General features: G+C 38.9%; 1 protein-coding gene across 2 annotated transcripts in view; it reads left to right on the top strand.

The window, feature by feature from the left end:
* PGM2L1 (phosphoglucomutase 2 like 1) overlaps window positions 1-7,210 on the top strand; it is an 84,556-nt gene extending 77,346 nt beyond the window's left edge. For both annotated transcript variants that reach the window (XM_002754823.7, XM_009007440.5), the window contains one exon: window positions 1,438-7,210. In XM_002754823.7, the coding sequence (XP_002754869.1) occupies window positions 1,438-1,540 (103 nt within the window). In that variant the 3' untranslated portion in view covers window positions 1,541-7,210. The remainder of the gene's footprint in view (window positions 1-1,437) is intronic.
* Window positions 7,211-17,493: the final 10,283 nt, after the last annotated feature.

Consider the following 17,493-nt stretch of genomic DNA (forward strand, 5'->3'; position numbering starts at 1 on the left):
GGCATTTCATATAATATATGGGCTTTTGTGACTGCCATCTTTTACTTAGTATAATCTAGCTTCCACTATGATTCGGTTGTAACATGAATTTATTCCCTTTTTTTAATTTTGTTTTTTATGGCCCAACAATATTCCATGGCATGAATATGCCATGCTTTTTATTCTTTTGATCATTTGATGGACATTCAGGTTATTTGCACTCTTTGGCTGTTTTGAATAGTATTGTTATGAACATTTACATACAGGTTTCTGTGTGAATGTTATGTTTTCATTTCTCTTGGGTATATACCTAGGAGAGAATTGCTGGGTCATATGGTAGCTCTGTGTTTAACCTTTTGAGGAACTGCCAGACTGTTTTTTAAAGCAGCTGCATCATTTGGGAATTGAATTTTTAAATTGTAGCAAATTTCTATTCTTGGAAAGATTCTCTGATCTTTATTACATGATTAGCATAAGGAAATGATCATCAGATAATCTAGTTTATTGCCAAATATTCATTTTCTGTGTCGAATAGGACTTGACATAATCTTCTCAGTTCATTTCCTTTTAAGAGGATGACTTGTAACTAAGTTAATTTCATAAACATTTTCAAAGGCTACTTAAATGTATTAAAAGTACTGTCTCCTGTAATGCTGTCATTGACCAATATATATTTGGGAAGGAGACTTTTTAGAATTGCTTTCAGAGTCCAACCAAAGCCACACTATTTTGTATTTCCATAAATTTTTGCATTTAAGGATAGATTTCATTTCTTTTCAGGCAGATAAAGAGCTCCTAAAGTCATTCAAAGCAGAATTTAAAGTAAACCAAATTGGGTAATGCTACATCTGGTTGAAAATGAAGGGAGATTATTAAAGTAATAAGAACTAATTTGTTGTGTAGTTTTTTAAATGACTATAAAAGCAATTTAAAAGAGGCTTGCCTCAAAATGTTCTGGGCAATGGCAGTGCCTCAGTGATGACTTTCAAGGGCCTTTTAAGTGCATATGTGCTTTTTTTAAACATCCCATTCTTTTAGGCACACCTCCTTCTGCTACCTGAAAGATATGTTATATCATTCCATAACATCTTTATGAAATATTTTTCAAAGTATTTCAGGAAGCCATTTTCTCCTAACACCTGGTATTGGTGTTCAAAGCCATTTGAACCACATTCTCCCCACCTAGGAGAATTCTTTAGATATACTATCACTCCTCTGTTTATCATGTGCCAAAGAACTCCTGTTAATGCAGCTCAACTTCAGTTTGTGATAGCAGTGTTTTCTCTGTATGTAATTTTTTTTTGGGGGGGGGTTGTTTTGTTTTAACCAAGTGAATTTCTCTTTTGTTTACCAATTGTTTAATCATTCTGTCAGTACCTCTTAAAAAGTAAAACTAATTTAAATAAATTTTAAGCCTATGAAAATAAATAATTCCAAAACTCTTCATCTTTTCCTCAGTGATACTGCTTTACTGGAGGAAGAATTGAAAAAACTCATTGATGGTCTAATTGAGAATTTTCTTCAGCCCAGTAAGAATGGACTGATCTGGCGTTCTGTTTAGGGGTACACCAATACATCATGACATTGTGTGGACATATGGAACAGAGCAACCAAGAACTCCATACATTGAACCTTGTGTTAGCATTCTCTCTTTCATCTGGCCAAGTATCTTTTTCCTTTTGTTTTCTTTCTTTTTGGTTAACTGGCTAGACTAAACAAACTGTAAATTTGAAATGAAATGGTCTAGAGGGAAATGATTCAAATGTTTTCATAATTTAAACAAAAGTCATTACACTCTTAAGTGTTATAGTAACATATTTTTCTTCCTTTAATAGAAACATCACAATTCAAACGTGGGTTTTCTTATAAATGTGGTTAAGCCTAGTTCTATATCTTGTAATTGTGTATAGCATGGTAAAAGACAAAAAAAAAAGACAGGTAAATGTTATAATTATGGGGTTAGTTAAGGAAATTACTCCATAAAATTGGCCAAAAAATGGTATTCTCCTTGATTGCTATGAAAAATGTCATTGTTACATCACAGGTATTAATTTACAAATTAGAATATTTGAAATAGGATATTTAGCATTCCTGTAGTTTAGAACAGATGTTACAATGTGTGGTTTTGGCATGTCTGTTTCAGGTGCCCTTGGTGCAGTGTAAATTTACTGTATGTATTTAAAATTCTGACGTTTACTGAGCATAAAACAATAGTGGCAACACTCCTATTGGCTTTGTTCTTGTCAAATTTCTCAGTGCCTTCTCATGGTCTGGTATGAACTGAAAAACAGTATTCCTGCATTTACCATAATTTAATCAGTGAATTTTCAGAAAGTTAAGGAAAATCTTCCAAAATCTCTAGGTGCTTCCTCAATATCAAATGAGTTTGCTGATTTTAAAATCTTAGGAATGTAAATAAAGATCCTAATAAAAGCAGACTTAATGTAGTTACGGATCTTTATATTAGATAGTGTCATTTATCAAACATTTAGTACAGAAAAAATTCTGAACTGAGAGAGGAGCTCTGAATTTATTTGACAGTCTAACTTCTGAGGTACATTTTCCTAATAAGATTTATTCTTTTATTTTATAAGTAATGTTAATCTTACTAAGAAATAAACGTCCAAATTTTAAGTATTATGAAACACTAAAACTACATGTTTTAAAACAGAGGTCCAGTTTATCTTGCTGACGTCTGCTGAATTTATGATTGCATGGTATTAATCTTTTTTAGTGTAGAAAATAATTTTTTTCAAAAAGTCACTTTTGGCTGATCCTGCAGTCTCCTGAAAAGGTTTAATAGAGAAATGCTATTTAGGCTGGGCATGGTGGCTTGTACCTGTAATACCAGCGCTCTTGGGAGGCTGAGGCAGAAGGATTGCTTGAGGCCAGGAATTTAAGTTACAGTAAGCTGTGATCATGCTGCTGCACTGCAGCCTGGGTGACAGAGTGAGACTTTGTCTCAAAAAAAAAAGAAGAGAGAGAGAGAGAAATGCTGTTTAATCTTCTTAAAATGTATCTTGTCCTACATAGTTCTCAGAATACACATGGGGTATAGTAGGAGATAACAATAACAAGGCCTAAACAAATTGCTTATAGGAGATAGCACTGGAATTAGAGAATTTATTTCATATAAAATAATAGCATAAAGTTTGAACTGATTAGAATGTTCCTTAAATCATAGTTTGGTTGGTTGCAGTTATCAGCTAACATTTGGTTGAGCTCATATAATCCAAACCTAATTGTCAATTTATTGTATTGCCACTATTGTTAATTTGTTCCTTCTTTACTTTCTTATTGTTGGATCTTGCATGACTGTATGACTGTAGATAATAGACAGCTAGCTAAATGTAGAGCACCATTTTTCTTAATGTGTTTTCAAAGGTTTTGCACTGGAGAGGAAATGTGTAGAATTTTCATTTTATTTTTAAAATGTGTAAAACATCTTTTGTTATAAGAATGTAGATTGTAATTTAGGAAATGGCATATATTCTACAAAGTGGTATAACGTTGTATATATGAAAAACATGTATATTTGGTTTAGTTCTGTGTTTCAGTGACTGATAAACAAAAATGAAGCTAAAATGTATAATAGTTACTAAAACCATGTCATGACTGTCATTCTATTATGAAGAGAACAGTTTTATTTGAGTGCTTTAATATAATGCAACATTTAAGTCATTTTAAGGTGAAGAGTTATTGAAGGATTCTTATCTCAAAAATTTTGAAGTTCAGAGTTAAAGTTAACAAAATTTTACAAATGTTTCTGAATTGTTTTGATTGAGGAATTATTCTAGCCTGTCATTAGTCTGTCTGAGCATGAAACTTAACATGAACTTGACGCAGTAGGTGTACATTTGCCTAACAGGATAAATTCAGTGATAGCCCAAGCTGACCAAGAGAGACAGAAGGGCTGGCTAGGAGGTCTCAGCCTTGGGCACCACATTGTTTATCTTTTTCTTTTTAAACAATATTGTGAAAATGATTGCATTTTCATTAAGCATGTAAGTCAAAACTGGAATTTTCTAGAGCTTTAGAGAAAGGAAATAATTAGTAGGGCAAGATCAAAGTATACATTGAAAATAAATAGTAGAAATAAGCCAACAATATAAAGAGACAAAGGAAATGCTTCTTGTGAAGGGCAAATGTGACACCATAGCAACAGGGAATAAACTGTGTCCATCTGTTTACTTGTGTTTATTTGTTGTTATGATGAATATGCACCTACCATTTTCCTTTATTGTGATCACTATTAGGCCAAGATGTAGGAGGTGAGAAAAAGTATCCCTTTTACAGATTCAGTTCCTGCTAAGATGTTGTGTCAAAAACATGTGAGAACTCAGGAAGAGATAGAACAGAAATAAAAATGAAGAAAATATAGATTAGAAAATAAGACTTTTGAGAAAAAGTTCAAGGCATAAAGATTGTTTGACTCTGGAGAGGAGAAAGTTGTTGAGATAGCTTGCTAAGTTTGCTAATAAAGCTTTATTAAGTCTTTTATTGAAAGGTTCAAAGTAAGAAACACCATGCCATAGTGTTTTCCATCTCTAGTGAAGACAGAACCAGAGGGAATGAGGATTTTTTAAAAGACTGTGAAATATTTAATATTTAGGAACTTCTTGAGGAGGAATCTTCATAATATCTTCTATTCAAAATCTGTTTTTGTTTTTAAGGGAATAAAATGTTTAAAAATTAACGGATATACAAATTACTTTTTAAGGGTCCTTCTTTCCAAGCACATTTTTTTTTAAACTCAGGTTAGAACAAAAATGTCATAAAGGGCACTAAAAATAACATTTGGGTTTCACTCCATATCTAGAAGAATTTAGCTCACGAAATAATTTTTGTGTATTTTGAGTAACTGTTGCATTAAGTGCAATGAATAATTTACCTGCTTGACAGTTATTTTTAATTTAACCTTGCAAATTAAGTGAGACTTGAACAAAATTTTGTTTATCTTGAAGAATGTATAGTGGCTTAGGTTATTTCAGGTTTTAGTTTTGAATATATCGTGTTATTTCAATGCAGAAACTTTAGCAGATGGAGAGGTTCTAAGAGATTGGATACTTTGGAATGTCTTTATATAGGAAATAGACCTCCCCTTTCTTAAGCAAGTTGCTTCTTAGGAATTGATGCAACAGAGATATTAGCTGGAGTTTAATGGTTAAATTGTTCTATGAACTGCTGCTATCAGTATTTTTTTTCACATTTTCCATTGATATTAGTGATGCTTTAAAAATCCAAACTCCACTTGGATACATTTAATTTTATGCCTTTTTCTCTCTACCTCCCTCTTTTCCTAGGCACCCTTGCACATTTTGTTACTGTGAAGAACTATTGCCCTGTTACCTCACTGATAAGAAATCTCAACTGTATTCATTCAGAATGCTTTAAACTTAGTCATAAACTACATTTGTCTATGGACTTTCGGTTATTTTGTTAATGTTGTCATTATATTTAAGACTTATAGGAAGTAATTTTAAATCTATTTCATAATCTGTTTTGGTCTGCTGGATACTGCTATATGTTAATGTATTACATACAGCCCTTTACAATTCACTTGTTGTCTGAGATTGCTCTAGAAACTAATGGGGAAAGAACTAACCAAAATGAATGGGCAAGTGATCTAACATTCTATTTCAGCTTTCCTTATAATAACTTGAGGAGCCAAAGCACAAGATCTGAGGAAATCTTGTTCATGTTTTTCCCTCAGAGCATCTTACCCTAAGCCATAGAAGCATAAATAGTAAGATGAGAATTGCTCATTGTCTGACTCCTTGCACAGCATGACTTTAATTCTAGTGGGAAGCAAAGTTAGTGTTGACTATTGGCTACCTTATTTACCATACTGTACATTCATTAAGCTATCGTTCCTCTTTGTGTATTCAAGACTATGTACTTACAAAAGAGAACCTATAAGAATGGGTAGAGTGACCAAATAGGGACAAAGTGACATATCTAGTTTGCTGCTCAAAATTTCCACCAGCATAACCTTAAAAGCAGAGGGGCATGACGGAGTGGGAAGGGGTTCTGAGAGCAAAATCAGAAGCAGCCTACCACTGACATGAAGTATATTCTGTCTTTAAAATGTAAGTGAATTTTGCATTCTCTATAATAAAACTCTTAATATAAAATGATATCTTTAATCTTTACTGAAACTTATGCCACCACAAAGGAGTACCATGTTCATCACGTGGCTGCTCAGTTTTCTCCCCTCAAGCCCTCACCCCCAAAGACTGCATATCCCTGGGGTATACACACTGGCTGTAGTGCAACATATGTAAACATAGAACATATCTAGACTATTTCCTGCCCTTAGAATCTGACCTTCAGAAGGATTAATGCCAAACTAAACTGACGTGAAACAGTTCTGTTACTATTGGCATTCCTTGACTAAGAAGGACCACCTGATGCTCAGCTCCCTGATAGCAGGAATTGTGGTTTATTGTTTTTCATATCCACACCACCTAGTACCTGTTATAGAGTGTTTAATTGCTGATAATAGGAATTAAGGAATTTCAAAGGAGCAAATACTTTAAGGAACAATCAAAAAATGAATTTTCTAATTCAGCTTTTTGAATGAAGTCCCATTACTGAACTTTGTAATGTGATGTTTATTAAGCAGATATCCCTTTAAATACTCAGGTTTTTTTTTTTTTTTTTTTTTTTTTGGAGAGAGCAAAGCATATCTCTCTGTGGAAATTGTATATAATGCCTGGTATTTTACACTCAAAGCAAGGTGTTTGCCAGGAAGGTAAAGCAATGGTGTCTATGTAGACTTAATATCACTGCTCTAAGTGGCCATTTTGAGCCTAGTAGCACTACCTTCCAAGTGAGTTGCAACTAATTTGATCCTATTTGGTATGTTTTTGTCCATTGTTGTGATTCATTATGGGTCTTACAAGAGCCACTCAAGCAAGAGTCTGCTTCTGTGTATGGTGAGGCCTTGTTGTTCTAGGCTAGAATAAACTCTTTGTATGCCTCATTGAATATGCCAGATAAGATATATGCAGTTAAGAATGAATTATTTTTCTGAATAAAGTGTGTAGCAGTAGTTCAAATTGTGCCCTTGTTTTAACAGTTTCTGTCAACATCTTGTTTTTTCCCTATAAAACACCAGGGTGTATTATAAGTACTGCCTGTGAGAATTTGCACTTTATGTATTTGTGTGTGGATTTCCTGTGGTTTTAGCCAAATGAAGTGTTATCAGTAATAAACAGGTTTCTTCATAGGCATGAGTTTCTGTGTAATTTTTATTTGAGATACTGTGTAGTTCATAAAGTTTACTATCCAAACAGAAAACATTCATGAAATGCACACATCACATACCCTAGAATCTACTTTGCAGCTAAATGAATATTCTGGCGCAGTACTCAAGAAATATTTCTTGATTGGTTTATCAAAAGTCCCAGATGTGAGAACTAACATTAAAGTTCTTGTTTTTCTTTTCTTTTTCTCTCCTTCAGCTGATCTAATTTCTTTGCCCATGTTAGCACCAGCTACTATAATAAGATAGAGAAGTTTAAAGTTTGGAAATCCCTCAAAGTAATAACCATAGATCTATGCTTCAATATTGGTGGAGGACTAAGTTTCCAAGGGTCCTTTTTTTTTTTTTTTTTTTTTTTGAGACGGAGTTTCGCTCTTTTCACCCAGGCTGGAGTGCAATGGCACGATCTCGGCTCACCGCAACCTCCGCCTCCTGGGTTCAGGCAATTCTCCTGCCTCAGCCTCCTGAGTAGCTGGGATTACAGGCACGCGCCACCATGCCCACCTAATTTTTTGTATTTTTAGTAGAGACGGGGTTTCATTATGTTGACCAGAATGGTCTCGATCTCTTGACCTCGTGATCCACCCTCCTCAGCCTCCCAAAGTGCTGGGATTACAGGCTTGAGCCACCGCACCCGGCCTCCAAGGGTTCTTATGAGTATGTGGTCCTGGTCTCTGTTGCCTGCCTTTCCCAGATCAGGCTCAAAGGGAAGATTACTGAAAGGAATGCTCTGCAAGGTCCTTTTATCACCTTCTAAATGGAATATTCTGAGAACGATGCTGACGTCGTTCTTAACTACTTTCCCTAGTTTATTGTTCTTTAAAGCATATAAATGTGAACAAATCAATTTAAGTAGCAGTATTACCTGTCTTCATGAATGTAGCTTTTTTACTACTTTACCACTGCCTGGAACAGTGTATGACCCTCAGTAGGTACCCAATAAATATCTGTCAAATGAATGAACCTATCTCATGTTTCTTCTTGCAGAAGAAAAACACTAAAGCCTTGATTCTGTATATGCGCAGAGTTGCATGAGAAATATGCAGTAACGATACCACCTGTTTTAGAGACTTGTTGCTGCTGTCGGGCCATCTCTATTCAACATACCTGCTGAAATCTCAAGCTCCACATTTTCTTTCTACTTTTCCTGAGTGGCCCCGTATCTTCCTGATTTGAAACCTCCAAATCATCTTTGATTTCTCCTACCACTGGGTATGTGCTGTTTGATGAGTTCTTTAAGAGTCTCTGAAGTAAAGGGCAATGCCATTGACTTGAGACCCACATAAAGAGACCACGCAGCTAACTCAACCTAAAATACAGGGTTTTGTTTTTATTCTCACCAAAGGAGAAGAGTTGGTGTGTATATAAATGGAAATGTTTTGGAGGGGGGATTATAATACAGATTTGGTATTTGCTAGCCTTCCTCTCTGTCTTCCCTAAACCAACACTTCCCCTCATTTCTGTTAGTACTATGACCATTCTCCTGTTTATTTCCCTCTCTTTACCTCCATTTCTGATCATTAAGCGGTCCAACCTTGCACACAATTTGCTCTAGATTAAGTCTTTGACCTTTATCCCTCTGCTTCACTCATTAATTTCATACGTATTTATTAACCTGAAAACAAGAAGCAAGGGTACTCCAGAGGGCTAAAAAGTAGGAAGGACGACACAACCATGTTACTGTCTAAACAGCCTGTTAAGGACACCGTGCCACTGCCCCCATACCACCAGATAAATCATCTTTATCTATTCCTTATAACCTTGGATTCAAAGTGACTTGAGAGAAGGGCCAGTGGCTGGATTTTTGTCATTGCCTGCCTCCTAGAGGCAACTGGAGGCTGATAAAGGAAGGATCTGACTCCCTCAGCTTCCTCCTGAGTGCTAGTAAGAGGCAGCCCACTAGTTACCCTTCCATTGAGACACGATAGGGGAGTTAAGTTGCCAAATTGGAAATAATAGTGCAAACAAAAGTGACAAACATCCATGACAGTGACAGCACAGAGTGTTGGGAAATAAACATTAGGCAAAGGGAGAGGCGAGGACATTTTAAATACTGAACATGGAATAAGTGTGCAGAGCACAAGTGGTTTGGTGTTGCTCTTAGAATTTGAGTGTGGGTGTGGGTAGGGATGTGAGTGGAGAAGTGAAGGGCTCTGTGTGCTGCTGCTCTGTGGAGCTTGGATTTCAATCAGCAGCTGATGAGAGTCATTGAGGGACGATGGTGGCAGAACAGAATTCCCATTGGAGAGGAGTTTAAATGGCATCTTACCCAGCTGTCACCATTTTCTATGACGTGACCTCCAATGGGGATACATGTCTGAACTTCTCCAGGGATAATGTGCCACAACTAGTTAGTTCTCTTTTAGAGGCCAGTAGAGAGTTCTTTCTTGTGTTCAGCTGACCTCTGCCTTCTGCAGCTTCTACATTTTGCATTTGGAAACTCTGTGTTATTAAAAAAAAAAGTCCATTTCCTTTTCACTCAGTCCCCCTACCTCCCAATCTATGCATTATTTGGCTGTTGTTCCTTATATAACCAGTTGTAGGTCCCCTTCCTCTTCCTGATCACCTACGGGCAGTTAGTTTTTAAAAAACCAGGTCTGGAGAGGACTCAAGATGGCGCTGTGAGAACAACCCAGGATTGGAGCTCTCGTTGAATCTGCAAAGAGGTGAGTCGGAGCTGCATTTCCAGACTGATCTTTGTTGCCCACAGAATGGGGAAACTCCCAAGTATAAAAAAGACACGGGACGCCAGGCAGTAGCCGGCATCCAGGGCGGCGGCGGCCGGCCCTACCCAGCAATCCCCACAGGGCGCGCTTGTCCAGGTGCCCTGTTGAACCGGCAACCTGAGACTTGAGAGGGCTGGACTTGAGACTGAACGAGACTTGGACAGTAGGCCAGCCCAGGGGATTGCAGGGACAGATCGTTTGGGGTACCCAGTGGGACGAACAAAACCGCGATTTCAAACTATCCCGAGCAGATGGTCCGAGACACTCTGTGGGGGAGGGGCGTCCACCACTACCGAGGCAACCCGCCCCAACTGAGATACATGCCCACTGCTGATGCAGCCAGCCGTTGCCGAGGCAACCCGTCCCTACTGAGATACATGCACACTGCTGACGCAGCCTTCCGTTGCCGAGGCAACCCATCCCTACTGAGATACACGCCCACTGCCGACGCAGCCTGCCGTTGCCGAGGCAACACGCTACAACGAAGAGACTCCACTGCAGGGCATGGCGGAGACCACAGCAGAGCCTGCAGAAACAGGGCGAATCACACAACAGCAGGGTGGAGCCTCGGCAGCCAAACAGTGGCTAGTCTGCCTTCTAGCTGGGCAGGACACCTCAACGAACATCGAAAAATAAAGCCCGAACTCCCCACACAGAGCATTTGAGAAAAAAAGGGTTTTCTTAATGAGCTCTGTTGCAGCAGAATCAAACATAGCAGCCTAACAGCCCTGAATGAACAACAGAGCTCACAGCTCAGCAATTGAGCTCCAAAAAAGTACAGACTGTCTCCTCAAGCAGCTCCCTGACCCCTCTATATCCAAAAGACTGACATTTGGCAGGCATCATCCTGGGACAAAGATAGCAGAAAAAGAAACTGGTAGCATCCCTCACTGTGCCACAGCTGCTAGAGGTGCACCCCAGACAAGCAGGGCCTGGAGTGGACCTCAGCAGTCGTACAGCGAAGGGGCTAGGCTGGTAGAAGGAAAACCAAGTAACAGAAATACTTCATCATCAACAATCTGGGTGTCCACTCAGAGACTCAATCGAAAAGTCAGCAACTACGCAGACGACAAGCGGATAAACCCACAAAGATGGGAAGAAACCAGCGAAAAAAGGAGGAAAACACCCGAAACCAGAACACCTCGCTTCCTAGAAAGGACCAAAACTCCTCACCAGCAAGGGAGCAAAGCTGGACAGAGAATGACTGTGACGAAATGACGGAATTAGACTTCAGAAGGTGGATAATGAGAAACTTTTGTGAGCTAAAAGAACATGTATTAAATCAATGCAAAGAAACTAAGGAACTTAAAAAAAGATATGAGGAAATGATAACAAGAATGGATAACTTAGAGAGGAATATGAATGAATTAAAGGAGCTGAAAAACACAATACGAGAACTTCGCGAAGCATGCACAAGTTTCAATAGCCGAATTGACCAAGCAGAAGAAAGAATATCTGAAGTCGAAGACCAACTCAATGAAATTAAACGAGAAACCAAGATTAGAGAAAAAAGCACAAAAAGGAATGAACAAAGTCTCCAAGAAATGTGGGACTATGTGAAAAGACCTAACCTACGTTTGATAGGTGTACCAGAATGTGACGAAGAGAATGAATCCAAGCTGGAAAATACTCTTCAGGACATCATCCAGGAAAACTTCCCGCACCTAGCAAGACAGGCCAACACTCAAATGCAGGAAATACAGAGAACACCACAAAGATATTCTGCAAGAAGAGCAACCCCAAGGCACATAATCGTCAGATTCAACAAGGTTGAAATAAAGGAGAAAATACTAAGGGCAGCCAGAGAGAAAGGTCGAGTTACCCACATAGGGAAGCCCATCAGACTCACAGCAGATCTCTTGGCAGAAACACTACAAGCCAGAAGAGAGTGGGGGCCAATATTCAACATTCTTAAAGAAAAGAACTTTCAATCCAGAATTTCATATCCAGCCAAACTGAGCTTCAGAAGTGAAGGAAAAATAAAATCATTTGCGAACAAGCAAGTACTCAGAGATTTTGTCACCACCAGGCCTGCTTTACAAGAGCTCCTAAAAGAGGCACTACACATAGAAAGGAACAACCAGTACCAGCCATTCCAAAATCACACTAAAAGCTAAAGAGCATCAACATAATGAAGAATCTACAACAACTAACAGGCAAAACAGCCACTTAGCATCAAAATGGCAGTATCAAATTCACACATAACAATATTAACCCTAAATGTAAATGGACTAAATGCACCAATCAAAAGACACAGACTGGCAAATTGGATAAAAATCCAAAACCCATCAGTGTGCTGTATCCAGGAAACCCATCTCACATGCAAGGATACACAAAGGCTCAAAATAAAGGGATGGAGGAAGATTTACCAAGCAAATGGAGAGCAAAAAAAAGCAGGAGTTGCAATTCTCATCTCTGATAAAATAGACTTTAAAGCAACAAAGATCAAAAGAGACAAAGAAGGCCATTACATAATGGTAAAAGGATCGATAAAACAAGAAGAGCTAACGATCCTAAACATATATGGACCCAATGCAGGAGCACCCAGATACATAAGGCAAGTTCTTAATGACTTACAAAGAGACTTAGACTCCCACACAATAATAGTGGGAGACTTTAACACTCCACTGTCAATCCTAGACAGATCAACCAGACAGAAAATCAACAAGGATATCCAGGGCTTTCACTCAGACCTGGAACAAGCAAACCTGATAGACATTTACAGAACTCTCCACCCCAAATCCACAGAATATACATTCTTCTTAGCACCACATCACACCTACTCTAAAATTGACCACATAATTGGAAGTAAAGCACTGCTCAACAAATGCAAAACAACTGAAATCATAACAAACAGCCTCTCAGACCATAGTGCAATCAAGTTAGAACTCAGAATACAGAAACCAACCCAGAACCGCACAGCTTCATGGAAACTGAACAACTGGCTCTTGAATGTTGACTGGGTAAACAATGAAATGAAGTCAGAAATAAAGAAGTTCTTCGAAACCAATGAGAACGAAGACACAACATGCCAGAACCGCTGGGACACATTTAAAGCAGTCTCTAGAGGAAAGTATATAGCAATAAGTGCCCATATGAGGAGAATGGAGAGATCCAAAATTGACACCCTATCGTCAAAATTGAAAGAGCTAGAGGAGCAAGATCAAAAAAACTCAAAACCCAGCAGAAGACAAGAAATAACTAAGATCAGAGCTGAACTGAAGGAGATTGAGACACGAAAAACCCTTCAAAAAATCAATAAATCCAAGAGCTGGTTTTTTGAAAAGATCAACAAAATAGACAGACCACTGGCCAGATTGATAAAAAATAAAAGAGAGAACAACCAAATAGATGCAATAAAAAATGATAAAGGGGAAATCACCACAGATTCCACAGAAATTCAAACCATCATCAGAGAATATTACAAACAACTCTATGCACATAAACTAGTAAACCTGGAAGAAATGGATAAATTCCTGGACTCCTGTGTCCTCCCAAGCCTAAACCAGGAGGAAGCTGAAACTATAAATAGACCAATAACAAGGTCAGAAGTCGAGGCAGCAATTAAGAGCCTACCACACAAAAAAGCCCAGGTCCAGACGGGTTCACAGCCAAATTCTACCAGACACACAAAGAGGAGCTGATACCATTCCTTCTAAAACTATTTCAAACAATCCAAAAAGAGGAAATACTTCCCAAATCATTTTACGAGACCAACATCATCCTGATACCAAAACCCGGCAGAGACCCAACAAGAAAAGAAAACTTCAGGCCAATATCCATGATGAACATAGATGCAAAAATCTTCAATAAAATATTGGCAAGCCGAATGCAACAGCAAATCAAAAAACTTATTCACCATGATCAAGTAGGATTCATCCCGGGGATGCAAGGCTGGTTCAACATACGCAAGTCTATAAATGTAATTCACCACATAAACAGAACCAAAAACAAAAACCACATGATTATCTCAATTGATGCAGAGAAGGTATTTGACAAAATTCGACAGCCCTTTATGCTAAAAACCCTCAATAAAGTCGGTATCGATGGAACGTATCTCAAAGTAATAAAAGCTATTTATGACAAACCAACAGCCAATATCATACTGAATGGGCAAAAACTGGAAGCATTCCCTTTGAAATCTGGCACTAGACAAGGATGCCCTCTTTCACTACTCCTATTCAATATAGTTCTGGAAGTTCTAGCCAGAGCAATCAGGCAAGAAAAAGAAATAAAGGGTATTCAAATAGGAAAGGTGGAAGCCAAATTGTCTCTCTTTGCAGACGACATGATAGTATACCTAGAAGACCCCATCGCCTCAGCCCAAAAACTCCTGAAACTGATAAGCAACTTCAGCAAAGTCTCAGGATATAAAATCAATGTGCAAAAATCACAAGCATTCGTCTACACCAATAACAGACTTAAAGAAAGCCAAATCAAGAACGAACTGCCATTCACAATTGCTACAAAAAGAATAAAATACCTTGGAATACAACTCACAAGGAACATAAGGGACCTCTTCAAGGAGAACTACAAACCACTGCTCAACGAAATCAGAGAGGACACAAACAGCTGGAGAAACATTCCATGTTCATGGTTAGGAAGAATCAATATTGTGAAAATGGCCATACTGCCCAGAGTAATTTACAGAATCAATGCTATCCCCATCAAGCTACCATTGACTTTCTTCACAGAACTGGAAAAAACCACCATGAACTTCATATGGAACCAAAAGAGAGCCCGCATAGCCAAGTCAATTCTAAGCAAAAAGAACACAGTGGGAGGCATCACACTACTGGGTTTCAAACTATACTACAAGGCTACAGTAATCAAAACAGCATGGTACTGGTACCAAAACAGAGATATAGACCAATGGAACAAAACAGAGGCACCGGAGGCAACACAACATATCTACAACTATACAATCTTGGATAAACCTGACAAAAACAAGCAAGGGGGAAAGGATTCCCTGTTTAACAAATGGTGTTGGGAAAACTGGCTAGCCATGTGCAGAAAGCAGAAACTGGACCCCTTCCTGACACCTTACACTAAAATTAACTCCAGATGGATTAAAGACTTAAACATAAGACCTGGCATGATAAAAACCCTAGAAGGAAATCTAGGCAAAACTATCCAGGACATAGGAGTAGGCAAGGACTTCATGAACAAAACACCAAAAGCATTGGCAACAAAAGCCAAAATAGACAAATGGCACCTCATGAAACTCCACAGCTTCTGCACGGCAAAAGAAACAGTCACTAGAGTGGATTGGCAACCAACAGAATGGGAAAAAATTTTTGCAGTTTACAAAAAAATTTTGACAAAGGGCTGATATCCAGAATTTACAAAGAACTCAAACAGATTTACAGGAAAAAAACAAACAAGCCCATTCAAAAGTGGGCAAAGGATATGAACAGACACTTTACGAAAGAAGACATATATGAGGCCAACAATCATATGAAAAAATTCTCATCGTCACTGGTCATCAGAGAGATGCAAATCAAAACCACATTGAGATACCATCTCACGCCAGTTAGAATGGCGATCATTAAAAAATCTGGAGACAACAGATGCTGGAGAGGATGTGGAGAAAAAGGAACACTTTTACACTGTTGGTGGGAGTGTAAATTAGTTCAACCATTGTGGAAGACAGTGTGGCGATTCCTCAAGGCCTTAGAAATAGAAATTCCATTTGACCCAGCAATCCCATTACTGGGTATATATCCAAAAGACTATAAATCGTTCTACTATAAGGACACATGCACACGAATGTTCATTGCAGCACTGTTTACAATAGCAAAGACCTGGAATCAACCAAAATGCCCATTGATGATAGACTGGATTGGAAAAATGTGGCACATATACACCATGGAATATTATGCAGCAATCAGAAATGATGAGTTTGTGTCGTTTGTAGGGACATGGATGAATCTGGAGAATATCATCCTCAGCAAACTGACACAAGAACAGAAAATGAAACACCGCATATTCTCACTCATAGGCGGGTGATGAAAAATGAGAACACATGGACACAGAAAGGGGAGTACTAAACACTGGGGTCTATTGGGGGGGAAAGGGGAGGGCCAGTAGGAGGGGGAGGTGGGGAGGGATAGCCTGGGGAGAAATGCCAAATGTGGGTGAAGGGGAGAAGGAAAGAAAAGCACACTGCCATGTGTGTTCCTACGCAACTGTCTTACATGCTCTGCTCATGTACCCCAAAACCTAAAATCCAATAAAAAATTGAAAAAAAAAAAAAGAAAAAAAAAAAAAACCAGGTCTGGAAATTAATACCCATGGAATGCTGGTATCAGTGCAGAGTAGAGAAAGCTGTGATTTCTATCTGACATGAGAAGCAGCACAACAGATGGAGCAGAGGGGCTTCAGCCAGCTACTCATCCCCCTTTTACTCTCAACTCAAACACCACCCCTTCCAGAAAAGCCTTTCCTGCCTGTGGCCCTAACCAAGCTGGCAGGGCCCCGCCTCTGCTTCTCCCTTTGCACCTGTGTTGCAGCACTTCCCAGACCAGACTGAATGATTGGACTCACTCAGTGGATTGAGGGCTCCCTGAGGGCTGGAATCGGCTGACTCAGTGCAGTATCCCCAGCTCCCAGCACCCAGCACCAAGCCAAGCAATATCATGAGTCCTCAGCAAATAAAAAAAAAAAAAAGGTGGAATTTGAACTGGATTTTTAAAGGCAAGTAGGCTGTGGTAAGCAAAGGGGTGGGGAGGGGTACATGGCATATATAGAAATTCAACTCCAGGCAGAGGGACTATCTGAGTGAAGCCTGGGAGGCAGTCGTGCTTGTGACTTGCTGAATGGCTTCCAGCCAGGCTTCAGCTAACCTGAGCTAAATAAGGAAAGCTGGAGTGGGCAGATGGCCCGCTCACATGGCTGAGGCCTCAGTTCCTTACCACATGGACCTCTCTGTGGGGCTGCTTGAGTGTCTCAGTGACAGGGCAGCTGGTGTCCTCCAGAGCAAGTGATCCGAAAAAAGAGTAAGGCCACAGTGTCTTTTACGACCTAGCCTTGGAAGTCACACACTGTCACTTCTGCACAATTTTATGGTAACACATATCAATCCTGCTGCAGTGTGAAAGGGACATACAATGTGAGCACCCAAGGCAGGGATCACTGTGGGCTATCCTGGGAACTGGCCACAACGGAGGGAAAGATTAAATGATCGATTTTAAATAAGTCATATTTGAGACACCTGAGAGACATCCAAGTGTAAATGTCAAGCAGGCAACTGGAAATATGAGTCTGGAGCTCAGAAGAGAGGTCTGAGCTAAACATATAAATTTGGAAGTTATCAACATACCAAAGTATTTAAAGTTGTGGAAATGAGTATAATCACCTAATGAGAGTGTGGACAGGAGACAGAGCCGTAGCCTTTTGGAACTCCAACATTATTCTTTTCACTTTAAAGTTATAATTTAACCTAATTTCTTTAGTGATAAAAACTTTAAATAAAGAAAATTAGAGGGAAGGATACAAGAAACACATGTACCTACCATCTAG

The sequence above is a fragment of the Callithrix jacchus genome, chromosome 10 (assembly GCF_049354715.1).
Source record: "Callithrix jacchus isolate 240 chromosome 10, calJac240_pri, whole genome shotgun sequence".
In the NCBI taxonomy this organism is placed as follows: Eukaryota; Metazoa; Chordata; class Mammalia; order Primates; family Cebidae; genus Callithrix; species Callithrix jacchus.